General features: G+C 47.4%; 1 protein-coding gene across 1 annotated transcript in view; it reads left to right on the forward strand.

Moving 5' to 3' along the window:
* Nucleotides 1-702: 702 nt before the first annotated feature.
* Nucleotides 703-26,565, forward strand: part of MOGAT2 (monoacylglycerol O-acyltransferase 2) — a 37,790-nt gene continuing 11,927 nt past the window's right edge. Inside the window, exons 1-2 of the mRNA XM_028725882.2 lie at nt 703-859; nt 12,174-12,352. Of these exons, the coding sequence (XP_028581715.2) occupies nt 766-859; nt 12,174-12,352 (273 nt within the window). The 5' untranslated portion in view covers nt 703-765. The remainder of the gene's footprint in view (nt 860-12,173; nt 12,353-26,565) is intronic.

The following is a 26,565-nucleotide window of genomic DNA, read 5'->3' on the forward strand; positions in this document are numbered from 1 at the left end:
GGGACTGAGCAACAGGAGCTCACCCCGCTACGGGGATTCGAACTGCTGACCTTCTGATCGGCAAGCCCTAGGCTCTGTGGTTTAACCCAAACGCCACCCGTGTCCCACTCTGCTTCTAAATATACCTGCTGCCTCGAGGGATATCTTCAAGAGAAGACAAGGCAAAGAAGTCAACCCTATGCAGATCTAGAGCTAAGTCCCTAAGGCGGTTGGTTGGCCTTCTGATCGGCAAGCCCAAGAGCATGGGTAGGCCAACTAAGCCCGGGGGCCGGATCTGGCCCAATCGCCTTTAAATCCAGCCCGCGGGCGATCCAGGAATCAGCATGTTTTTACATGAGTAGAATGTGTCCTTTTATTTAAAATGCATCTCTGGGTTATTTGTGCGGTATAGGAATTTGTTCATTTCCCCTCCAGAATATAGTCCGGCCCCCCACAAGCTCTGAGGGACAGTGGACTGGCCCCCTGCTGAAAAAGTTTGCTGACCCCTGGGCTAGAGGCTCGTGGTTTAGACCACGTGCTGGACTAGACAGGCCTCTGCAGATACACTCTCTGCTCATTGGCTCAATGGCTTGGCTACCTTTCTTAAATCAATGCACACAGGAACACTTGATCCGTTCCATGGGACAGGCCTAATCCACTCCCACGTTAATTGCTCCCTGCAAACCACTCCTTTGATTCTGCGTCAGCAGAGACTTTGCTCTTTCCCGTTTCCTTCGCTCGTCCGTGGAGAGTCCTTTGCCATCCAGTTTGAAGCCAGGCGCCGCAATGAAGGTCGAATTTGCTCCCCGCTCCATCCCTTTAGAAAGGAGGCTCCAGACGGCTTCCGTCCTCCAGTGGGTCTTCAGTTTCCTGGGTCTAGGTAAAACAAAACAAAACCCTACTAAATATTTGATTCAAGCAGCTAGCTGTGTTGGTCTGCTGTAGTCAAAATAAATTAAAACAATTCTTTAAGAAGATAGTTAAAAAGACTCTTCTTAAAAACTCCTTTAAAAGAACCAAGTCTTCAGAAAAGTTATATGATCTAAGAAAGTCTTAAAAGAATCCTTCCAAAAGAATTTAAAAATTATAATGTAGCACCTTAGAGACCAACTGAGTAGTTTTATGTATAAGCTTTCGTGTGCATGCACACTTCTTCAGATATGTATCTGAGGTATTTGAAGAAGTTTGCATGCACACGAAAGCTTATATCCAGAACAAACTTAGTTGGTCTCTAAGGTGCTACTGGACAATTTTTTAATTTATGTAGATAACACAGTCTTTACTTGGACTTTGTTATTTTAACCCACATGCAACTGTACTCATTCTACTTTATAGTTTTGTTTCTCATCAGATAGCCTCATCTGACGGTATCTGCATGTACACGAAAGCTTATACCTAAAACTGCTGTACTCAGTTGGTGCTACATTGTAATTTTTAAATTCTTTTGGGAAGTCTTCTTTTAAAGACTTTCTTAGATCATATAACTTTTCTGAAGGCTTGATTCTTTTAAGGGAGTTCTTAGGTTTTAAAGAAGAGTCTTTTTAACTATCTTCTTAAAGAATTGCTTTAATTTATTTCGACTACTAAATATTTCTGAGACACTGCCGGATCGATTCTAACCACATCTGCACAGAAGTCAGTCCTACTTGAATTCAGTGGGTTTTGCCTAGGTAAGTGGGGTTAGGACTGCAGCCGTAGCCGTATTGCTTGACTAGATCACAACAGCAGGTGGGAACAGGACAGTGATCTTGTTGGAAAGAGTCCCATGAAGTTCTCTAAATAAACTTCTTTTCACCCATAGGAGATGGAGAGGTTCGTATTCCTGACTTAGCAACAGCGGTTTACATGGCAGCCTTTCTGTGCTGCCATACTGAAACAGCAAGATCTGTAGCTTTCTTACTGGTCTGACTCCTTGAGAAATCCCCCGACTCGAAGAGAATTAGTAGGCAGGGCACATATTTGTATCGCATTTCTAGGTGCTAATCTGTATTTACAGATACCTCAGGAAGATCAGAGTGGTGAGTGGCTGGGGTAGCACTATTCTTAATATATATTTGTTTACACCCCGCCTTTGCTCCTGGCGGGATTAGCACCGTGCTTTGCAGTGCACTAAGACACCCTAAGCTAAGGTGGTTTTCTTCTCTAACTAGGACAGAGATTTCCAAACTTCTCATGTCAGTGACACACTTTTTTAGACATGCATCATTTTGCGACACAGTACAGTGGTACCTCAGGTTAAGTACTTAATTCGTTCCGGAGGTCCGTTCTTAACCTGAAACTGTTCTTAACCTGAAGCACCACTTTAGCTAATGGGGCCTCCTGCTGCCACCGCACGATTTCTGTTCTCATCCTGAAGCAAAGTTCTTAACCCGAGGTACTATTTCTGGGTTAGCGGAGTCTGTAACCTGAAGCGTCTATAACCTGAAGCGTATGTAACCTCAGGTACCACTGTAATAGCAAAGCGGAGGTTAAGCATCTTCTTTGGCGATCACTTGTAGCTGAGTAAGATTGTCTTCCATAAACACAGGTTTAACAGTGAGTCCGTAAGTGACTGTGGAGGCCAATTCTTGATCCACCATCCTTCCACAGTGGGGACATTGGTTCCTGGGCGGGAGTTGATCACGGTGAGGGTTTGCCAAGCGTGCCTTCCTCTTAGCGCGTTTCTCCCTTGCATCCTGAGTTCAAGTGTCTTCAAAGCTCATGACACTTTGGGTAAAGGCTGTTCTCCAGTTGTAGCGCTCGCAGGCCAGTGTTTCCCAGTTGTCAGTGTTTATGGTAGATTTTTAAACATTTGCATTGTAGTTGCTTTGGAAGACGATAATCAGGCATCAGAACAACATGACCAGACCCCTATCTAGCCCTGTGAGGAGCGTTTCTATGACACACCGACACACTAACATGTTGTGACAATCAGTTTGGAAAGCTCTGAACTAGGGGCCACCACGCCCGCTTGTTCCTTTCCCCAACCCCAGCTACCCCTTTGTCCTTCCCCACTGCTACTCCTTTTCACAGTACAATTTTTAATTAATTTTTTCCAAACATTTTCACAAGGATCTTCATATCATTACATTGTTTGATAAATGGACTTCCCATCCCCGCAGTGTTTTTACTCAAACCTTCCTCACTGCATTATAATATATCTCTTACAATAAGGTTTCTCTATTACCGTTATTCTATCGATTTTCTTCCGCCGCTTTCATTTCGAATCCTGCCCGCGATTTCATTTGACTATAGTGGTGTGGTTTTTTAAAATAGTCCGTGAAAGGTCTCCATCCTTCTATTAAAAAGTTCCCCATTTTGATCTCTCAGTTTCGCTGTCAGCTTTGCCATTTCTACGTAGCCCGTTGCTTTCAAAAGCCACACACCTCCTTCTTTGCAACCTGCTCTTCTTTCCTTTTCTGTGCATATAATATTCTGGCTGCTGTTGTCACATACAGAACCCCCTCTCCTCTACACCTTGCCCACCCCCTTGGTTATCCCCCCCCCCCCGCAGCTCACCCTGCCCCTTTCTGCTTCAGGCCCCTCCCACTCCCACCCAAAGTCCCCACCCCTTTTAAAGGAAGGGGACGGCGCTTCATACAGCGGTTTGTTAAACCTCCGTATTAAGGGCCTCCACCCTGCCTTAAACCTTGCTGCAGTGCTTTAAACGGGTTTGCTCAACTATAGGATGCTGAACAAAATGAATTATGTTGTTGTTGTTGTTGTTTATACCCCACCCATCTGGCTGGGTTTCCCCAGCCACTCTGGGCAGCTCCCAACAGAATACAGTGGTACCTCTGGTTAAGACCTTAATTCGTTCCGGAGGTCCGTTCTTAACCGGAAACTGTTCTTAACCTGAAGCACCACTTTAGCTAATGGGGCCTCCTGCTGCCACTGTGCCACCGCTGCACAATTTCTGTTCTCATCCTGAAGCAAAGTTAACCTGAGGTACCACTTTAGTTAATGGGGCCTCCCGCTGCCACCACGCGATTTCTGTTCTCATCGTGCAGCAAAGTTCTTAACCCGAGGTACTATTTCTGGGTTATCGGAGTCTGTAACCTGAAGTGCCTGTAAACCGAGGTACCACTGTATTATTCATAATAATAATAATAATAATAATAATAATAATAAAGCGATAAAACATCAAACATTAAAAACTTCCCTAAACAGGGCTGCCTTCAGATGTCTTCTAAAAGTCAGGTAGTTGTTTATTTCCTTGACATCTGGTGGGAGGGTGTTCCACAGGGCGGGTGCCACCACCGAGAAGGCCCTCTGCCTGGTTCCCTGTAACTTGGCTTCTTTCAGTGAGGGAACCACCAGAAGGCCCTTGGAGCTGGACCTCAGTGTCTGGGCTGAACGATGGGGATGGAGACGCTCCTTCAGGTATACTAGGCTGAGGCCATTTAGGGCTTTGAAGGTCAGCACCAACACTTTGAGTTGTGCTCAGAAACGTACTGGGAGCCAATGAAGATCTTTCAGGACCAGTGTTATGTAGTCTCGGCGGCTGCACCCAGTCACCAGTCTAGCTGCCGCATTCTGGATTAATTGCAGTTTCCAGGTCACCTTCAAAGCGCGTTGCAGTAGTCCAAGCGGGAGATAACTAGAGCATGCACCACTCTGGTGAGACAGTATGATCAAGTAACCTTCTCTGATGTTCTTCTCTACCATGGCATTATGACAGAGATGGAGGGGGAGATGATGGAGGAGGAGAGGGCATCTCCTCTGCTGGTTAAAACTCAGTAGGCAGGTGGAGGCAGACTGAGGTTCATAGGGCTGTGTCTCATGGTCCGAAAGGACTGGCATCCCCCAAGTGAGGGCAGGTTTCGTTCGCTTAATTCCTACACACTGCACACCTGCTAAAGTGAAAAAATGACAGTCCTACAGGGCCAGTAGACCACTTTTTGACTGTGAGCTCAGACAGTTGGAAGTTAAGAATCCAATGCCTCGTTGTAGAGGAAGATCATTCGTTGTGGTGCAACAGAGCCATGTTTCACGCTGGCCAATATTGAGTGGTGGGGAGAGGAGATGCTTGCAGTTTCCAAGGCGACAAGTTAGGGAGAGGAATGTAGTGGCTTAGGAAGCTCGTAGGAGTACGGAGTGTTTTCCGGAGGAAACGGAATGAGGCAGCAGGGGAGAAAACAAACCAAACAATGGATGGGGTCAGGTAGATCTAGCCCAGCGATGTGATCCCAAGCATGAGTGTGGTAGGGTCCCAATGATGGCATTACCGCACCCATGCAATATTCCACCCAAGAAAGTGATACAGTTCATGTCTAGGGATGCAGAACCAGTAGTGGACCAGATCATTCCTTCTCTTCCCTTTGCAGGCCCTGATCTGGCCACAGTGATCCACGCGATGGTCACCTCCAGGCTTGATTATTGTAACTCGCTCTACACAGGGCTGCCCTTGAAGCTGTCCCAGAAACTCCAGCGGGTGCAGAATGCCACGGCGAGGCTCCTCACGGGGTCCCTGCCATGGGAGCCTGTTCACCCAGTGCTATACCAGCCGCACTGGCTCCCGGTGGAGCACAGGGTCAGGTGTAAGGTGCTGGTTTTAACCTTTAAAGCCTTATGCGGCCTAGGACCTACGTACCTATGGGACCGCCTTTCCTGGTATGCCTCGCGGAGGACCTTCAGGTCCACAAATGACAACAATTGGGAGGTCCCAAGTCGCAAGGTGGTTAGGTTGGTCTCAACTAGGGCCAGGGCCTTTTCAGCACTGGCCCCGACTTGGTGGAACGCTCTGTCGCAAGAGACCAGGGCCCTGCGGGACTTGACATCTTTCCGCAGGGCCTGCAAGACAGAGCTGTTCCGCCTGGCCATTGGTTAGGACTCGGTCTGACCATTACGTTTCCCTCCCCTTATGCTTTTTGACTTTTAAAATAAGGCTGCATTTTAAATTGCATTTTAACCTGTATTTGAAATTGGTTTTTTCTTTTTTCTTATTCTTTTTTACTGAAATTTTATTGGTGTTAGCTGCCCTGAGCCCAGCTCTGGCCGGGGAGGGCGGGGTATAAATAAAATGTATTATTATTATTATTATTATTATTATTATTATTATTATTATTATTATTGTCCCACCCCCTGTCCATCCCTGGATGTCACTATGACACGGGCAACACATTTTTTGCCTGCACGATCGGCTGATGGTTGGAGCTTGCAAACCCCATTCAGCCCAGCTGCGCCTTTACCTGCCCCAAACAGCTTGGGGTCAGGATGCTTAGAAGGTTGTCTCACCCCCTATATGCCCAAACCAAGCGCTCTGCAGGTGAGGACCTCCTGCGGATGCCAGCCTATCAGGAGATCCGTTCCACACAATGTAGGAATCAGGCTTTTAGTGTGGTGGCTTGCCCTTTGGAACTCCCCTCCCCTTGAATATTAGACAGGTGCCATCTAGGTAAAAGGTAAAAGACCCCCTGGACGGTTAAGTCCAGTCAAAGGCGAATATGGGGTTGCGGCGCTCATCTCGCTTTCAGGCCAAGGGAGCCGGCGTACAGCTTCTGGGTCATGTGGCCAGCAGGACTAAACCACTTCTGGTGCAATGGAACACCATGACGGAAACCAAAGCCCACGGAAACGCCGTTTGCCTTCCCGCCACAGTGGTACCTGTTTATCTACTTGCACTGGTGTGCTTTCAAACTGCTAGGTTGGCAGGAGCTAGGGCAGAGCAATGGGAGCTCACTCTGTTGTGGGGATTTGAACCGCGGCCTTCCGATCGGCAAGCCCAAGACGATCAGTTGTTTAGACCACAGCGCCACCTGCGTCCCTTAGGCGCCATCTCTAACCACCGTGGCTGGCCACCATTGCTAGCTCTCCCCTCCATGAATTTCACCTGTCTGGACCATGTCCTCGAAATTTGGAAATGCTTCTTGCTTGGAAGTTGAACGGAATCTGTTCCGGAAGTCCGTTCAACTTCCAAAACGTTCGGAAACCCAGGTGCAGCTTCTGATTGGCTGCAGGAAGCTGCTGCAAGCCAATCGGAAGCTGCGGAAGCCCCATCAGACATTCGACTTCCAAAAGAACGTTTGAGAACTGGGACACTCACTTCCGGGTTTCCATCGTTTGGGAGCCGATTTGTTCAGGAGCCAAGGCGTTTGAGATCCAAGGTTGTTGTTGTTTAGTCGTTTAGTCGTGTCCGACTCTTCGTGACCCCAGAGCACGCCAGGCACTCCTGTCTTCCACTGCCTCCCGCAGTTTGGTCAAACTCATGCTGGTAGCTTCAAGAACACTATCCAACCATCTCTTCCTCTGTCGTCCCCTTCTTGTGCCCTCCATCTTTCCCAACATCAGGATCTTTTCCAGGGAGTCTTCCCTTCTCATGAGGTGGCCAAATTATTGGAGCCTCAGCTTCAGGATCTGTCCTTCCAGTGAGCACTCAGGGCTGATTTCCTTCAGAATGGATCGGTTTGATCTTCTTGCAGTCCATGGGACTCTCAAGAGTCTCCTCCAGCACCAGAATTCAAAAGCTTCAATTCTTTGGCGATCGGCCTTCTTTATGTTCCAGCTCTCACTTCCATACATCACTGCCAAAGAATGCTCCAACTACCGCACAATTGCGCTCATTTCACACGCTAGCAAGGTGATGCTTAAAATTCTGCAAGGCAGGCTTAAGCAGTATGTGGACCGAGAACTCCCAGAAGTGCAAGCTGGATTTCGAAGGGGCAGAGGAACCAGAGACCATATTGCAAACATGCGCTGGATTATGGAGACCCAAGCTACGACTGTAATACTAAAATTACATTTGAGGCTACGCCCTCCAATGGCATATGGCTCTTGGGATGTTGTTCAGAAAGGAATGCGGACCTCCGAAAATGTTCCCCAGCCCTGTGTTAAATGGAAGGGAGTGTGGCATGTCTGTGTCTGAATGTGGCCTCGTTCCCTTGGGACATCCTCTTTGTCTGCCTGCTTTGGGAAAATTGATCTGTTTTTTCTGGATGCTGCAGTCTCTATATATATATCTCTCTCTCCACGGCACGGCTAATGCCAGCCATCCTGCCCGTTAGCAGATGGGCTCGGTGGCAGCCGCTCGGCTCTGCCGCTCTCAGCCGTTGCTGTGGTTACACGAGGGAAGCACAGGAGGCCTCGCCGTGTGAGGCAAGCATGGGGTGCCCCTCGCTGGCACGAAAACCAGAGGCCGATAGCCTAAACCACTCCTGTGTGGTCCCTTTCGAAGGAGGACAGCAATTCCAAAACAGCATGTTTGCGAAAGAGACTGCCGTTAGTGCAAAATGAAATGAAATGGAAAACGGACGATGCGTGTCCCTTTTGTTGAAAGGACAAAGGAAGCATTTTGTTTTTATTTATTCAGTTTCATCCAGGGAGCACTGGGTGGTTTACAAAACGAAAACATCAAAATACGCACCATAATTACAAACAAAACAATATCCCCCGCAGTTTAGAAAGGCCACGGATTAATTTTTGTCGCCTTCGCACCCTGTTTTCCGTAACATTGTCATTTCTGCCCTTCTCCTGCACCCTGTTTTCTATCCAATGATAACCACAATATTATAATCTGATTGCTTCTGTTGCTCATAAGCTCAAATCCTGCTTGCGAGGTCATCGCACTATAGCCGGCTTCCTCAAACTCGGCCCTCCAGATGTTTTCGGCCTACAACTCCCATGATCCCTAGCTGGCAGAACCAGTGGTCAGGGATGATGGGAATTGTAGTCTCAAAACATCTGGAGGGCTGAGTTTGAGGAAGCCTGCACTAGAGTATTTCTTTAAGTATACCTGAAGGAGCATTATACCTGAAGGAGCGTCTCCACCCCCATCGTTCTGCCCAGATGCTGAGGTCCAGCGCTGAGGGCCTTCTGGCGGTTCCCTCATTGCGAGAAGCAAAGCTACAGGGAACCAGGCAGAGAGCCTTCTCGGTAGTGGCACCCACCCTGTGGAACGCCCTCCCATCAGATGTCAAAGCGATAAGCAACTACCTGACATTCAGAAGACATCTGAAGGCAGCCCTGTTCAGGGAAGTTTTTAATGTGTGACATTTTAGTGTATTTTTGGTATTTGTGGAAGCCGCCCAGAGTGGCTGGGGAAACCCAGCCAGATGGGTGGGGTATAAATAATAAATTATTTTTATTATTATTATTTAAGTAGTCTGAGAAAGCCCTCCAGATGTTTTGGGCCAAAGTTCCCATCAGCCCCAGCCAGGGAGCTGTAGTACAAAAAATCTGTTGGGTGCCAGCTCAAGGAATCTGGAGGAGGAGTCTGAGGAGGAGAGAACAAGAACGGGAGAGTGGTTTCACTCATGTCTTCTTCATTTAATGATCTGACCCAGCGAAGAGCTCTCCTCGCGTACTTAGAGGGGGCTCTGCCCTCAAAACGTCCGGGAAACAGCAGGTCAAGTTAGGGCCGAGTTTTGCAAGCTGGAAAGCAGGGCTGCTTCTTGCCCCACGGAGGAAATCTCACCCCCCGTCTTGCCTAACAATTCTCGCAAGCATCCGAAGGGCTGGCAAGAATCAATGGATCCCGATTAATCATCACTCAGCTGGGCCGAGGGCAAGGACATGGTATCTCTTCCCGACTTGTACTTTGGGCTCCGAACAATCATAAAACGAGGCAGCTTACAGAAGCCGGCGTTTTGCAACCGACTGATCTTTTAAAAAATATAAATAAATAAATTGTCCTGCAGCTGGTCAGCTCCTGTGTCATGAACACAACAGGCAGAATCAAAAATTGTAGAGTTGGAAGGGACCCAAGGGTCATCTAGTCCAACCCCATGCAATGCAGGAATCTCAACCAAAATTCAAAATGTAATGCTCACCCCAACATTAAGTAGGGATGGCTGAGCCTTGTCAACGTCAGTCACCCATTTCTCCTGTCTTAAATTGAGTTTTCCACATTTATGCAGCAGTTTGCGATTTCATTCTTGAAAGAAAAAACTCCATGAAAATATGCCAGCGTTGAAAAGGTGCGTGTCTTTTGTCGGCAGTTTTGTCTAATGTACACATTTTTGCAGGAGTTTCCCCTCATATATTGCAGGATCCGGGAGAGAGTCGACAGGAGGAGCCATAGTTGTATATCGTAATTTTTACGTTACGAGCCAACCTGAGATCTAGGGCTAGAGGACAGTGTACAAATTTAACAAATCATCGGCACCAACATCTTTCCCAACAGCAGAATCAGAAGATTTGAAAGGATGTACCAAGGTTTTGCAAGGTGGCGAAGCTCCTTCCCCCAGGATGTTGCAGATAGTATGCAGGAGCTCAGACAACTTTATTTCGCTTCTTCTTCTTTTTCTTCTTCTTCTTCTTCTTCTTCTTCTTCTTCTTCTTCTTCTTCTTCTTCTTCTTCTTCTTCTTCTTCGTTCAGGTATCATATATTTTAACTGCTGTTCCAGTACAATTAAGTTCTCAGAACAAATTCATACAAAGCATAGGTTTTCATGTTTCCTTTTCACAGATCAGCAATCTAATCTTATCTTATCTTATCACAGTTTGATAGTTCTACTTTTGTTGTTGTTGTTTAGTCGTTTAGTCGTGTCCGACTCTTCGTGACCCCACGGACCAGAGCATGCCAGGCACTCCTGTCTTCCATTGCCTCCCACAGTTTGGTCAAACTCATGTTGGTAGCTTCGAGAACACTATCCAACCATCTCGTCCTCCTCTGTTGTCCCCTTCTCCTTCTGCCCTCCATCTTTCCCAACATCAGGGTCTTTTCCAGGGAGTCTTCTCTTCTCATGAGGTGGCCAAAGTCTTGGAGCCTCGGCTTCAGGATCTGTCCTTCCAGTGAGCACTCAGGGCTGATTTCCTTAAGAATGGATAGGTTTGATCTTCTTGCAGTCCATGGGACTCAAGTGTCTCCTCCAGCACCATCATTCAAAAGCATCAATTCTTCGGCGATCAGCCTTCTTTATGGGCCAGCTCTCACTTCCATACATCACTACTGGGAAAACCAGAGCTTTAACTATACGGACCTTTGTCGGCAAGGTGATGTCTCTGCTTTTTAAGTTCTAAAAAGCACTACTTTTTACCTTCACACCTAGCAGTTCTACTTACCTTAATACAAATTCAAACAGATTTGCTTTGGAGGCTGCAATGCAGGAAATATTAGAGTATAACAAGAATTTACTTCCAAGCCATAGAACAAATCTGCAACAAGCATTGCACCTTGCAAGTTGTCAGTTACAACAAAAACAGCCACAACAGCGACATCAAGCCAATACGCTTGTTGAAAAGTTCAGAAATATGCCATTGTTTTTGCCCCAACCACCTGGGGCAGCTAGGTCCCAGGACTATACTATACCTGTTCAAAAATCAGGATGGGAAACAAACCAGTTACCACAAAAAGGCAACTTTATTTCTTGGCCAATGACCATCTGCATTTGCCAACTGGGAAGGAGAACCAAACTTCCCTGTTCAAAGCTAGTTCCTTTGCTTGCAAGGAATTTCCCACTTTGACTCCCCATGTTTTTGGTGTTGGTGCTGAACTTAAAAGCCCTAAATGGTCTCAGACCAGTATACCTGAAGGAGTGTCTCCACCCCCATCGTTCAGCCCGGACGCTGAGGTCCAACTCTGAGGGCCTTCTGGCGGTTCCCTCTTTGAGAGAAGCCAAGTTACAGGGAACCAGGCAGAGGGCCTTCTCGGTGGTGGCGCCCACCCTGTGGAATGCCCTCCCATCAGATGTCAAGAAAATAAGCAACTACAGTGGTACCTCAGGTTACATACGCTTCAGGTTACATACGCTTCAGGTTACATACGCTTCAGGTTACAGACTCTGCTAACCCAGAAATAGTGATTCAGGTTAAGAACTTTGCTTCAGGATGAGAACAGAAATCGTGCTCCGGCGGCACAGTGGCAGCAGGAGGCCCCATTAGCTAAAGTGGTGCTTCAGGTTAAGAACAGTTTCAGGTTAAGTACGGACCTCCGGAACGAATTAAGTACTTAACCTGAGGTACCACTGTATCTAACTTGTAGAAGACATCTGAAGGCAACCCTGTTTAGGGAAGTTTTTAATGTTTGATGTTTGATTGTGTTTTTAATATTGTTGGGAGCCACCCAGAGTGGCTGGGGAAACCCAGCCACATGGGCGGGGTATAAATAAATGATGATGATGATGATGATGATGATGATGATGATGATGATGATGATGTATGGAAAATCCCTGCTGAATATAACTACCTTCATCTTCCTGGGGTAAATGCCCTCCTGCCTGGGCCCTGTTCTGAGGACACCCTTTCCTCCTCCTGACCAACATGCTTTCCTTTCGTAGCGCAATGCTGCATCGCGATCTTCGTTGGCCTCCTCTTCACCCGCTTCTGGCTGGTCAGCGCTCTGTACGCGGCCTGGTGGGCCTGCGATTGGGACACGCCAACCAAAGGTGGGAGGAGAATCCACCTCATTCGGAACTGGGCAGCCTGGAGATACATGAAGGACTATTTCCCTGCCACGGTAAGTGTGGAAGATTTTGTGGAGGGTGTTTAAAATAACCTTTGTAAAGAAACCAAACAGCAGCCACGAAATTAAAAGACGCCTGCTTCTTGGGAGAAGGGCAATGACAGGCCTAGACAGCATCTTGAGAAGTAGAGACGTCACCTTGCCAACAAAGGTCCATATAGTTAAAGCCATGGTTTTCCCAGTAGTGATGTATGGAAGTGAGAGCTGGACCATAAAGAAGGCTGATCGCCGAAGAATGGATGCTTTTGAATTATGGTGCTGGAGGAGACTCTTGAGAGTCCCATGGACTGCAAGAAGATCAAACGCATCCATTCTTAAGGAAATCAGCCCTGAGTGCTCACTGGAAGGACAGATCCTGAAGCTGAGGCTCCAGTACTTTGGCCACCTCATGAGAAGAGAAGACTCCCTGGAGAAGACACTGATGCTGGGAAAGATGGAGGGCACAAGGAGAAGGGGGCGACAGAGGATGAGATGGTTGGATAGTGTTTTCGAGGTTACCAGCATGAGTTTGACCAAACTGCGGGAGGCAGTGGAAGACAGGAGTGCCTGGCGTGCTCTGGTCCATGGGGTCACGAAGAGGCGGACACGACTAAACGACTAAACAACAACAGCAACAGCAACAACAACAACAACAAAGAAACCAGAAGCTTTCCTTTGGGGAATTACAGTCATACCTCGGGTTACAGACGCTTCAGGTTGCGTTTTTCAGGTTACGAGAGCTCTGAGAGGGAGATCTCTTTGCCCCTCCTCCCTTCCGACAGCCCTCAGTCCTTAGGAAAATTGCAGAGGGTGAAATGGTTGAATCTCTTTGCATTGTTGTTGTTGTTGTTGTTTAGTTGTGTCCGACTCTCTGTGACCCCATGGACCAGAGCATGCCAGACACTCTTGTCTTTCATATATATATGAGATAAACTGCACATTCAACGAAAAATGTATTTCATAAGACTAGAGGGGACCAGAAGGGTCATCTAGTCCAACGCCCTGCAATGCCCAATCTTTTGCCCAATGTGGGGCTCGAACCCACAACCTCGAGGTAAAGAATCTCACGCTCTTCCAAGTGAGCTATTGCAACTGGTCTGGCCATCCGTGATTGTTGGAGAGGCTGTTATTCCCTAGCTGATGTTGGACTACAACTCTCACCATCCCTGACCATTGGGCATGCTGGCTGGGGGCGCGGCTGGAATCCAACATCTGGAAAATGTCATCTCCCCCCATCCCCCCCTCCCTAAATATTGAGCCTGCATGAAATCTGCCATGTGACACTTGTCCAGCAGGTGGCGCCCCACAACCAGTCTTGGCTCCAAGGAACGTCCATGTCAGTCTGAAACGCCAAAGACCTTTCCCCTGTAAAATGCTGGAAAAAGATGGAGAGCTGTTAATAAGGGAGCTTTGAGAAGGATCACAGCAGCAGGGAAGGATGCAAAGCGCTCTAGAGATTACTATTAAACTACACAATGTTTGTGGGAGCCTGCAGCCTGTGTTGAATATTCTGGGTTTCTGGGGGTTTTCCTGTTGTTATTCTGTCTCTCACAGCTACAATAAACCTACCATTAAAATTATGGATGGGTCATTTCTTTGTCAGAGTGCAAACGGGCAAATTTAGCAGGGGATCAAATACTTTCCCCCCTCACTGTATAGTAGATTGGGAGATATCGGAGGTGCAGTTAGGTTAGCCGGAGTGGAATTGAGCTGGGAGTCAGCTGACCAGCTCAGCTGATAAGAGCATGAGAATAATAATAATAATAATAATAATAATAATAATAATAATAATAATTTTTATTTATACCCTGCCCTCCCTGGCCAGAGCCGGGCGGCTAAAACCCAATAAAATCACAGTAAAAGCATAATTGGGGAGGGGGAACCAATTTAAAATACAGGTTAAAATGCAATTTAAAATGCAACCTCATTTTAAAGTAGCCCATAGGTCAAGACCATAAGGGGAGGGAAACATAAGGGTCAGACTGAGTCCAAACCAAAGGCCAGGCGGAACAGCTCTGTCTTGCAGGCCCTGCGGAAAGATGTCAAGTCCCGCAGGGCCCTAGTCTCTTGTGACAGAGTGTTCCACCAAGTCGGGGCCAGTACTGAAAAGGCCCTGGCCCTAGTTGAGACCAATCAAACCACCTTGTGACTTGGGACCAGACTCGTGGCCCATCTAGGCCAGCATCCTGCTCTCACAGTGGCTCAAACAGTTGCCTTTGAGAAACCAGCAAGTAGGATTCGAACCCAAGAGCCCTCTCCCCAGCTGCGGTTTCCAGCAACTGATATTCAGCTGACTCCAGCTGTGGAGGCAAAGCAGAGTCATTGTGGCCAGGAGCCATTGATCGCTCTCTCCTTTTTACAGCCATCTAAGCCGGTACCTGTTGTCTTTGTCCATGGAGTTTTCTTGGAAAACTCCATCTTAAAAAGCATCTTAAAAAGCAGAGATATCACCTTGCCAACAAAGGTCCGTCTAGTTAAAGCTCTGGTTTTCCCAGTAGTGATGTAGGGAAGGGAGAGCTGGACCATAAAGAAGGCTGATCGCCGAAAAATTGATGCTTTTGAATGATGGTGCTGGAGGAGACACTTGAGAGTCCCATGGACTGCAAGAAGATCAAACGGATCCATTCTGAAGGAAATTAGCCCTGAGTGCTCACTGGAAGGACAGATCGTGAAGCTGAGGCTCCAAGACTTTGGCCACCTCATGAGAAGAGAAGACTCCCTGGAAAAGACCCTGATGTTGGGAAAGATGGAGGGCCCAAGGAGAAGGGGACGACAGAGGACGAGATGGTGGGACAGTGTTCTCGAAGCTATGAACATGAGTCTGACCAAACTGCGGGAGGCAGTGGAAGACAGGAGTGCCTGGCGTGCTCTGGTCCATGGGGTCATGAAGTGTCGGACATGACTAAACCACTAAACAACAAAAGCCAGTACCAATTGCTGCCTCATGAGGCAGGGAGTTCCACAGTTTAACTCTGTGCTGCGTGAAGAAGGACTTTCTTTCATCTGCTCTGAATCTTCCAACATTCAGCTTCGATGAGCTTGATTGTGGATCTCAGGGCTATTATCTTTTGCTTTCATCTTTACTTCTCTGGAAAGTGTTGATATCGAGCAAATCTTGCGTGGTTTCACGTGAATCTCTATAGCACATTCAAGCTGATCGCAAACTCTTCTTAGTGAAGGTGCTGAGGCTGAGAGTGATGCTCGTGGGTGAATTTGGGTCCAAATCCATGTGAAGGGCCAACTATATGGGGTGCGTGTGTGAAGTTGGGAGATCAAACACAAAGCCTTGAAGGACTTACCAAATCTTTTGAGGTGCCTGTAATAAACGTAAATCTGCCCTTATTCCCTTATGGGGGACACAAGAGCCCTTATAGAGTCCTTTGCAGGTTCTCCATCGGTAGGAGAAAATAACAGAGGCCAACCAGAGAATATTGAGAAGCAAAGCAGCTAGTAAGCCTGATCTTTATTGAACTGTTGCGACAGGGTGTCCCCTTCACACACAGGAGAAGGAGGAGGACCCAGAACAAAGGTGTGTCCACCCTTATATAGACATTTTAAATTGCCCTCCTTGGGAGTCCAAGACCACCCCCAGATACCTACATCACAGAAGAGGCGGTCTATAACAGAAATCTGAGTGCGTTGTTTTTACCCTGTCTGCCAGGTTACCTGTTAACGGTCACTTGACTGGATTACCTGGGGAGCCTGGCCAGTCTTTTTTAATGACAAATACTTAGTTCCTGAGTCCAGGTCAGAGGCTCACCCTATTCATACAGAGACATACCATTAAGACAGGATTTGTGAACAAAAAGACAGTGGGGAGTCTCCCCCACCTCCTTCCTCCTTGCAGAGAAAACATTTGGTCAGTTTGGGACTGAAAATGGTTTCAGGGCAGTCTTCCTGTGCTGCTCCAGACATGTCCCATCGTGCCCTCTGGCTTAATCCATCGAATCAGGAGCCACGGGAATGGCTACAAGGTCCGTCCAGTCTCCTACAAACCCTCCCTTGGCGTGGGAAGGTGGAACTCGCAGAGGTTGGCTATGGTCACCCCTATTCTTCCCTCTCCCCCTCCATTAGCTTCTTATTTTGGGTTGCTGCTGAAGTGTAGGTGGATTCCTACGAGGCAAGACACAGCGATAACAGCAAGAACCTTGATTGAGCTACATAACTGGGAAACAGGGGCAAAGCAACTGCTTATATACTTTCCTGAAAGCCCAGGCCACTCCCACTCCCAACGTGATTGGCTGTCTAAACTTCCAAACTGCGAATCATGACTCAAGAGTTCAAGGGCCAATGGCAGAGGCCCGAATCCTGAAATGTTCTGTGATTGGACATCGTGTATCGAATCAGAACACAGGAGCTCAGCGTCCGTAGTCCAGACTACAGCTCAGGCTAACGCAGAGCACTGAATCCATCACACCGGTGGGTCTCCGCTTCCTGAAGAAATACTCGTGTTATGTACTGAGTTGAATAGGATCCAAAATGCAGCAGTCTGTATTGGTCCTAGAACAATAGGATTCAGAATGCAGCAGTCTGATTGGTCCTAGAACAATAGGATTCAGAATGCAGCAGTCTGACTGGCCCTAGAACAACAGGATTCATAATGCAGCAGTCTGATTGGTCCACAGGAGCCACCCAATCCAGCTCCAGGTGGAAGTGAATCCGCAACCTGATTGGCCTACAGGAGAATCCCGGAATTAGCCAATCACGTGGCACCCATTGTGTAAATAATGTATATAAAGCAGACATTGTGGGGGAACTTCCATTCCTCCTCACCACTATGAGCTGAATAAAGAGCATGAAATCCACTCTCGACTCCGAGTATATTTCAACCTGGAGCTGTCATTTTCTTTCGGACGTGTGGTTCTTCCATCAGCTCTCGAAGCGCCAATCAGGTGCCTGCCAATTCCAGAGGCAAGAGCTGGATTTCCTTGCCACCCTCCCGGTGTGGAGCTGTGTGTTGAAGGTTTCTTACCTGAGGCTTAGTCACTCCCGAGAGATTAACCAGAGCCCTCTAATCTTCCCATAATATCTCTGCGGCACAAACGAGGGAGTGTGTCTGGGGATAAAGAGGTGAAGGGATGATGGGACCTGGGCTCCCTGCCCACCCACCTTTTGCCAGTGTTAATCCAGGAAGTGGCGCTCCAAGACCCAGGGGCAGAGAGAAAGAAGAGACACACAAAGGAGATGGGATATCGGAAGGACTGTCACACAGAAGATGGAGCCAGCCGGTTTTCTGCAGCTCTGGAGAGAAGCACCATCGGACTGACTGTTTATAGCCAGAGAAAATAAGAAAATATTCCTTTATGCTACAGGGGCTGCAAGAACACTAATTGCCAAAAATTGGGGGGGGGGGGGGAATACCATCAAAAAGAGATTGGCAAGATAAATTATTTGACTTTATTGAATTGGCTAGATGGACAGAAGTCATTAGGGGTCAGCCCGAGCAAAAATTTCAAAAAAAAAGAATGGGGAAAATATAGAGAATACCTTAAAAACAGTGCCCTCAAATTACTACTTGGACTTGTTTTGATTAACTTCTGCAAAATAAATTATGGTCTAAAAGCTAAAAACAGAAAGAAAATGGGGTGATAAAGAACTAAGGAGAGATAAAAAGAAAACCGTGTTGAGGATGAAGGAAGTCAATTGGAAGAGAAGAAGAACTGAAATATTTTTTAGATAGATAGATTGTTGACTATTTGATCTGTGTAAGTTTCCGTATGTTACTATGTTTTATTTGTATTTCTTTGTTTTTTGTTTGGTTTTTGGTTGCGTATTATTAATTTTATGTTTAGTTTTATGAGTGTGTGTTTATGTGTTGTAATAAAAAGTTTTTTAAAAGAGAGAGAAAACAACTATTTATGTACGCAACCATAGCAGCACGGATGCTACTGGCCCAGAGATGTAAAGAAGATAAAGTCCCAACTAGAGAGGAATTATTGAAGAAGATGATGGACTATGCCGAAATGGCGAGAATGACCTGGAGAATCAGAAACCAGAAGAGAAGAATTTTAAGAAGGAATAGGGGGGAAATTATAATGTATTTAATAGAGAACTAAAAACTTTGGCAGGATTTGAATAACGCTTGTAATGTGTTTAAAATAAACCAAGGGGGGGGGGGGGAAAGGATTATTGAAAAAAAAATAGAGAAAATAAGTGAAGCAGTTGAAAAAAGATTGATAATGGTAACTGTCTGGGAACTGCCATCAGTGCCGGAGGGAGAGAGCAAGCTCCAGAGGGATCCCAGAGAGCGTCCCGGGATTGAGAGAGGCAGCTCATCTTCTGGGGAAGGGAATCAGCTTAGCTCCAGTGGAGAAGGGGGCCAGATGGGGGAATCTGAGAGGGAGTCACATGACTCCTTGCCGGGGACCAGCGGGGGGAGGAAGGGTCCTCCGCTGCCTACGCCCTCCTTGCGCAGAAGGCTTCCGCGCAGGGAAAGTAGGAGGAGACTGGGCGTCAAAGAACTTCTTTGCTGGAAGAAGTTTAAGAAGCGCCCACTGACGGATTCTGCCAGCGATTGAGACAGACACGGGTGAGTGGCTGTCCGGACAGGAAAGGTTCACTCAGGCAACCCAGCCAGGTGTGGGCACCGGCTTACGCACGAGCAACCCCTAGGACCATCACAGTAACCATGGAAGGGCAAAGGGGAGTCAAATGATTCAAGGAATCCTAAATGGTGATGTTGATGTTTAATGGTTGAATTTAAATTTGCAATGTTAAACTTAATAAAAAAGGTTTTAAAAAGAGAGAGCGAGAGAGAGAGAGATACAAGGAAGGGGATTCTGATGAAACATCAGGAAGAACTCTCCCCTCCCTTCACCTAAAGTTCCAGGACGGGTTACAGCAGTACAGCCAGGAGACACAAACACAATAATCCCCACCTCTGACTGCAGCCAGGATAAGGTGGCCGAGAATATTTCACTTGGCCAAAGGCCTGCCTGGCGTCCCACTTGCCCATCCATTCCCAACAGCAAGAGCTGGGCTCCTTCACCCACTTGCTTGCTTACCCTGAAGCCGCTTCAGCTCCTGGCAACCAGCACCGCCTGGCCAGCAAGAAACAACCACACAAGGCTTTGGTAGGCAGAGGCACGAGAGGACATCAGAAGAGGGAGAGAAGAAAGGAAAGAGGGATGGAGGCCAGACCATAGCTGTCAACTGTCCCTTATTTGGTGGGAAACTCCCTTATCCCAGCACCGTGTCCCGCTGCTGTCCCTTATTGATGATGTCCCTTAAATTTCCCGGGTTTCAAAGGAAGCAGCTCCTCTCCCTCCCTCCCTGCCGGCCAGGGAGGAGGGAGGCTCCAACTGTGTTGCTTGGCTGCGTTGCTCACCCAATAAGGAGTCTAAGAACAACTGGGGGGTGGAGCTTGCATGGAATCCGTTCAAATCAGCCGCCTTGCCTGGAGACTCGCCTTTGCTCAGCGCTTCCCAGCGGAGAGGTGACGGTGTTTTTCCTTGCTGCATCCCCTTTGCCGGGTTGCTGCGCTGTGGGAACCACCGCTTGAGGCTTCGTTTGGCTGCTGGCTGGGCTTTCTGCCTTTGGCTCGGAGGGGCTCAGAAGTTGAACATACCTGTGCTCTGAAAATCCCTTATTTTGGCTGCTGATACCTTGTTTTCAAGGCTGCTGGTCCCTTATTTTCAAATCTGTAAGTTGACAGCTATGGGACAGCTAAGGACGGCACCCCTGACCATCTTTCAAGACTCTTCAGGGTCCCATGGCACACTGGTTCAAAACCACTCTCCTAAGGAAAAGCGGGACATTTGGGGATCAAATCAGAAACCGGCACGGTTTCTGTAAATCCAGGACGTCCCTGGAAAATAGAGACACTTGGAAGCACCTCAGGTGTCGTGCACTTTCCCAATTTCAGTGGCCCAAGAGTAATCTCTGTCTGACAGCGGAGGGGGGCGGCGTACAAACAAACTTGCTGTCCAATGACAAGGATCCTACTGCCTTCTCACCTCCTCTGCCCTGTTGCCTTAGTCAAACAACACACTCCGAAGAGCCATTAAGCAAGATTACCTTGTATAACAACCTGGAGAGCGTTATGTAAGGCCTCCAGGCTCTTCTTAGGATGCGAGGGCCGGTACCATGGCAACCAGGAGTTGGGCGAGGGATGGGAGGCCTCCTCTCTGGCAAAGGAGGGTAAACAGGGCTGGCTAATCATTAAAGAGAAACGTCCACTGTTTAATGGATGTGCTCAGGCGATGGTGCTTACTCCACAGTTGTTTTTGTTGGGAAGGCCTACTCCCAAGTAGAACATGAAGATCACTGTTGGATCAGGCTCATGACCAGATGCCTTTGGGAAGACCCCAAGCAGGATTCGAACGCAAGAGCACCCTCCCCTCCTGTGGTTTCCAGCAACTGGTGTTCTTTTTTTAAGAAATCCTTTTTATTTGATTTTACAAATAAGAATTTATAACAATCCAAATTCAGTTTTCTCCGAATCTCGAGACTTTTCCACATCCCCTCCAGGGGTCCTATTGTCAACATTTACAACTGCGTATTATTCCATAATCTATATTTTGTACCCATTTATATCATCCATGGTATTTGTTACAAGTGTGATTAAAATCCTGCTTATGTTTTCATCTGCTTGCAGTGGTCTCTTAAATAAGTTATAATTTCTTTCCCATTCTTTAAAAAAGTTTTTGTCCTCTTGGTTCCTGAGCTTTCCACTCAGCTTTGCCATTTCGGCCTAGTCAATTCGGCCTATTACAATTCAAAGTGTTAGTGCTGACCTTTAAATCCCTAAACGACCTCGGTCCTGTAGACCTGAAGGAGCGTCTCCACCTCCATCATTCTGCCCAGACACTGAGGTCCAGCGACGAAGTTACAGGGAACCAGGCAGAGGGCCTTCTTGGTGGTGGCACCCGCCCTGTGGAACGCCCTCCCATCAGATGTCAAAGAGAAAAATAACTACCAAACGTTTAGAAGACATCTGAAGGCAGCCCTGTTTAGGGAAGCTTTTAATGTTTAATAGGTTACTCTATTTTAGTGTTTTGTTGGAAGCCGCCCAGAGTGGCTGGGGAAACCCAGCCAGATAGGCGGGGTATAAATAAATTATTATTATTATTATTATTATTATTATTATTATTATTATTATTAGTCCATCAGTTTGCCATTCCTCTTTCTTCTTTCCATCTCTGGGCTAGTAGCATCCGTGTGGCTGTTGTCACATACATAACAAGTCCCTTCTGTTCCTTTGGAATGCCGTTACCTGTAATTCCTAATAGAAAAGCTTCTGGTTTTTTAACATTTTCCCCCGTTTCATTAAAAAAAGGTGCTCTTTCTTGGGTTTCAAATAACTGAATTATGCTGCATAGTTCAATAATATATTTTACCAATCTTGTTTACTTCTTTGGTGGAGGCTTCTTTCTTCTATAAGGGCTGTAATAATGCTTGTGTTTGCTCAGCAGCACATGTGGCCCATGGTAAATCTGGGAATGGAATTTTTTTGTGATGCCCCCCTTCCCTTGATGCCCTAAGCACATGCTTATTTTGCTGAATGGTTAATGGTTAACTCAGCCCTAGTTCCACACAATATAGGAACCAGGCCTTTAGTGCGGTGGCTGTTAGAATTCCTCCTCCGTGATTGCAGTCATGGGATTGTTGTCTATCACATGATGGTATATGTTTTGACTCCACAGAGTGGGAAGTGACAGAGACAGGATGTTTGTGTTACTGTGTTCCATGAAATGGGACTATTGTCCTTTGTTCTTTCTCTCTTTGCTGTCTGATGCTAGAGAGAGGGAGCCATGTTGCAGTGCTCCGTGTGTGTTTATATGTAAATAAAGTAGATTAGCCAAAATGCTGAGTTGCTGAGGTCTGTTATGCAAAGCTGTGAAGACTCTGCAGATCCCTAAGTGTGCCAGTGTCTGTTGGCATCAGTCGCTGTCATGTTCAGGCAGAAAAAAGCTTTTGAAGCTCCTGAACGATCAACCAGGAGGGAGGGAACATGCCAGTTGGGCATGTGTCTCTGCCAGGGTCCTACTCGAGTGTAGGCTGAGCTCCCGACAGTGGCGTCTACCCTTTGGAACTCCCCTCCCCATGAATATTAGGCAGGTGCCATCTGTGTTGTCTTTTCGGCGCGTGCTGAAAGCCTTCCTCTTCCAACCGGTCTCTTAAGTAGAGCTCTTTCCCCATCCGCCTCTGCACTGGGAGTGTTCTTTTCAGGTGATTTAGTTGTTGATTTTTCCAGCCCTTTAGCCTAAGTGATGGGTTCTCCTCATAGCTGTCAACTTGCAGATTTCAAAATAAGGGACCAGCAGCCAAAATAAGAGATTTTCCAAGCACAGGTATGTTCAACTTCTGAGCCCCTCCGAGCCAAAGGCAGAAAGCCCAGCCAGCAGCCTAATGAAGCCTCAAGTGGTGGTTCCCACAGCGCAGCAACCCGGCAAAGGGGATGCAGCAAGGAAAACCACCGTCACCGTCACCTCTCCGCTGGGAAGCGCTGAGCAAAGGCGAGTCCCCAGGCAACGTGGCCGATTTGATCGGCACAAGGCATGCAAGCTCCACCCCCCAGTCGTTCTTAGACTCCTTATTGGGTGAGCAACGCAGCCAAGCAACACAGTTGGAGCCTCCCTCCTCCCTGGCCGGCAGGGAGGGAGGGAGGGAGAGGAGCTGCTTCCTTTGAAACCCGTGAAATTTAAGGGACATCATCAATAAGGGACAGCAGCGGGACACGGCACTGGGATAAGGGACTTTCCCGCCAAATAAGGGACGGTTGACAGCTATGGTTCTCCTTCCTTGCAGCTTTCTGAACAGAGGTTAGATGCTCAGGGGATTCCTTAGCTGGGATTCCTGCATTGTGTGTGGGGTTGGGCTGGATGGCGCTTGGGGTTCCCATCCAACTCAACAATTATACAATTCAGTTGGTGGAGGGAAGGCTGAGTCCCATTTGCCCCACTGGACCAGACTCCACTGGAGACACTGGTGGAGAAGAAGGGTATCCAAGCATGAAACCAGATGTTCCAGCCTGGGGACATTGCAAAACCAGAGAAAATTCCCTCCTCATCCTGCTCTCACTGAAATGACTCTGTAAGGAAAAGCAAACAGCCGTGGTGATGGTCTAGGCACGAAAGCTCACAGCCTGGGCTCTGTAAAAGTCTCTTTGATCTGTAAAAGTCTCATTAATCAGGAAGATGGGCAAGGGAAGCCAGTCATCGGCCACTGAGATCTGAGAGCGCCTGATGTTGTTGCGGATAAATGAGCTCCAGGCAGAGGGAGATTCTTAGAAATAAGACAAGGGGAAGCTGTTAGGTTATCTAACTCAGCCACCCTCCCCTCTAGCTTGTTCCAAGAAATCAGTGCCCAAAAGGGAAATGTCTTAATGGGAAATAAAGGAGAGTCTCCCCATCTAACCCTGGAATCTGCTCCCGGAGTTGGGCAAAATGTAAATCAGGACCCGATGGCATTTATTGGTTTTAAAGTTCATTGATTCAACAACATTTATACACTGCTCGGTTGTCATAAAACCCCGGAGAGGTTTTGCAAAGCAAAACTTGGGAATTGTCAATAAAACGCAGCTGAAACCGTTACAATTGCAATAAACTAAAAACGAATTAGCGACACGTGCAACTGCTACATGTGTGGGCAGGCTTGCTTAAACTAAAATGTTTTTAGCTGGCACCAGGAAGATTATACCTGCTTGATTTCAATAGGCAGGGAGTTCCGAAGTGTAGCAGCTGCAACGCTAAAAGATTGATTTCATACCGTTGTGGAACTGTGGCATCTGTCAAGATGCCAGCTCTATAGATGGAGGAGGTAGAGCGAGCATAGATGGGGAAATGCGATCCCTGAGCAGATCTTGCGGTGGTTTGCAGCAGATCAGCAAGATCCTGCTCTGAAACCCTGGAGAGCCATTGCAAATAAGTTTTGACTGAGCCCCATAGATTCAATCGTTTGACTGGGTAAAATGCCGTCTCCTATTGCCACCCGAATCTCTGAGTGGTGCGAGATTTCTGGGGTTCCTGACGCTTGCCCAGGGTCCCTGTTTTACTTTCAGGAATGAGGCAGAAGGGAGACTGCAGTGTCTTTATGATAGATGGTTTTTTAAATTTTTTACAAAGGTTATTTTTTTGTTAAATTTTTATTCATTTTCAACAACAATCTTCCAATTAATGACAAATTAAATCAAATCAGTCAATTACAATAATAACAATACCAATTATATATTCCAATTATAAAGATTTTTGGGAGGGACTTCCCATGTTCCAGATGTCTAGACATAATCATCCTCATTCATGTCTCTGCATTTTTGGCTACTTTTCCAATTCAAAACTAACATTATCCATCCTTATTCTCAGTCTGATCAGTCGTTGTTTCTGTGGCTCACATCTTCTGTAGCAAAGTTTTTATATTGTTAACACACAGGAGGCGTCCAGTCCCCCATATTATTATCTGTCCGGTAGGTAGCCATGTTGGTCTGATGCAGTCAAAATATATAAAAAAAATCTGAAGAAGTGTGCATGCACATGAAAGCTTATACCCAGAAAAAACTTAGTTGGTCTCTAAGGTGCTACGTGGATGCGGGTGGCACTGTGGTCTAAACCACAGAGCCTAGGGCTTGCCGATCAGAAGGTCGGCGGTTCAAATCCCTGTGACGGGGTGAGCTCCCATTGCTCAGTCCCTGCTCCTGCCAACCTAGCAGTTCAAAACCATGTCAAAATGCAAGTAGATAAATAGGTACCACTCCAGTGGGAAGGTAAACGGCATTTCTGTGCGCTGCTCTGGTTCACCAGAAGCGGCTTAGTCATGCTGGCCACATGACCCGGAAGCTGTACGCTGGCTCCCTCGGCCAATAAAGCGAGATGAGCGCCGCAACCCCAGAGTCGGACACGACTGGACCTAATGGTCAGGGGTCCCTTTACCTTTAAGGTGCTACTGGACAATTTTCTATTTTTTATATATTCTATCCAATTATATTGGATATAATTGGATATAATTCAGTCCTCTTATCTGTCCTTTGTTCGGCAAGTTCTCATTAAAGGCACTGGGCTTCGTTCCAAAAATAGAGTTTATAAATGGCAAGTCAACAAGTTCTCTCTGATGTCTACAAAGGTTATTTTAAGCATCCTTTTCATTTCTGACTCACCACCTCAGGTAGCCAATGGTCCCCTTTCTTGCCAGGAACAGGAAGTTTCCTTACAGCAAGCGGGCAGCTCAAACTCCCACACTATCTAAACACCAACCTTTTCTGCGGCTAGAGCAAAGTGTGCTTCTGATTTTAATTCGGGGCGGAGAGGAGCTGTCCCCCTACGGTCAGAAAACCATTAAACAATCTCTGGGGTGAGCTCTCTGAATGGCGGTTGTGGCACAATGGGGCAGTGCATTGGCTATTAACCAGATGGTTGTATTGGCATGCAACCAAGGAAACGGGGACAATTGGCAGGCCCCCAGCTGGCTCTAGCCCACCGGCCGGTGTGCCGGGCGATCTCCAGTCCTTGGTGCAACATCCGCGACCCGAACTACAGAAGCTGGGGCACACTACTCAGCGGAGTAAATGCTACACAACAGAAGTAGCAGGAGAAGTTGTGTGAGCATATTTAAAAGGTAAAAGGTAAAGGGACCCCTGACCGTTAGGTCCAGTCATGGCCGACTCTGGGGTTGTGGCACTATTCTCGCTTTATTGGCCGAGGGAACCAGCGTACAGCTTCTGGGTCATGTGGCCAGCATGACTAAGCCGCTTCTGGCGAACCAGAGCAGCGCACGGAAATGCTGTTTACCTTCCCACCGGAGCGGTACCTATTTATCTACTTGCACTTTGACGTGCTTTCGAACTGCTAGGTTGGCAGGAGCAGGGACCGAGCAACGGGAGCTCACCCCATCGCGGGGATTCGAACCGCCGACCTTCTGATCAGCAAGTCCTAGGCTCTGTGGTTAACCCACAGTGCCACCCGCGTCCCTTATTCAGCATACATCAGGACAAAAGGAAAACATGCCCGACCTCCTTCGTGTCCAAAGCAAGACGGCAAAAGCAAAAACTATACACAAATGGAAGTTCCCAGCAAGCTGTGCTGGAGTGTAAACAGGCATGAGCCAGCATGGTGTAGTGGATAAGAGCAGTGGACTCATAATCTAGTGAACCGGGTTCGCTTCCCCGCTCCTCCACATGCAGCTGCTGGGTGACCTTGGGCCAGTCACACTTCTCTGAAGTCTCTCAGCCCCACTCACCTCACAGAGTGTTTGTTGTGGGGGAGGAAGGGAAAGGAGAATGTTAGCTGCTTTGAGAC

The sequence above is a fragment of the Podarcis muralis genome, chromosome 4, assembly GCF_964188315.1.
Source record: "Podarcis muralis chromosome 4, rPodMur119.hap1.1, whole genome shotgun sequence".
NCBI classification, from domain to species: domain Eukaryota; kingdom Metazoa; phylum Chordata; class Lepidosauria; order Squamata; family Lacertidae; genus Podarcis; species Podarcis muralis.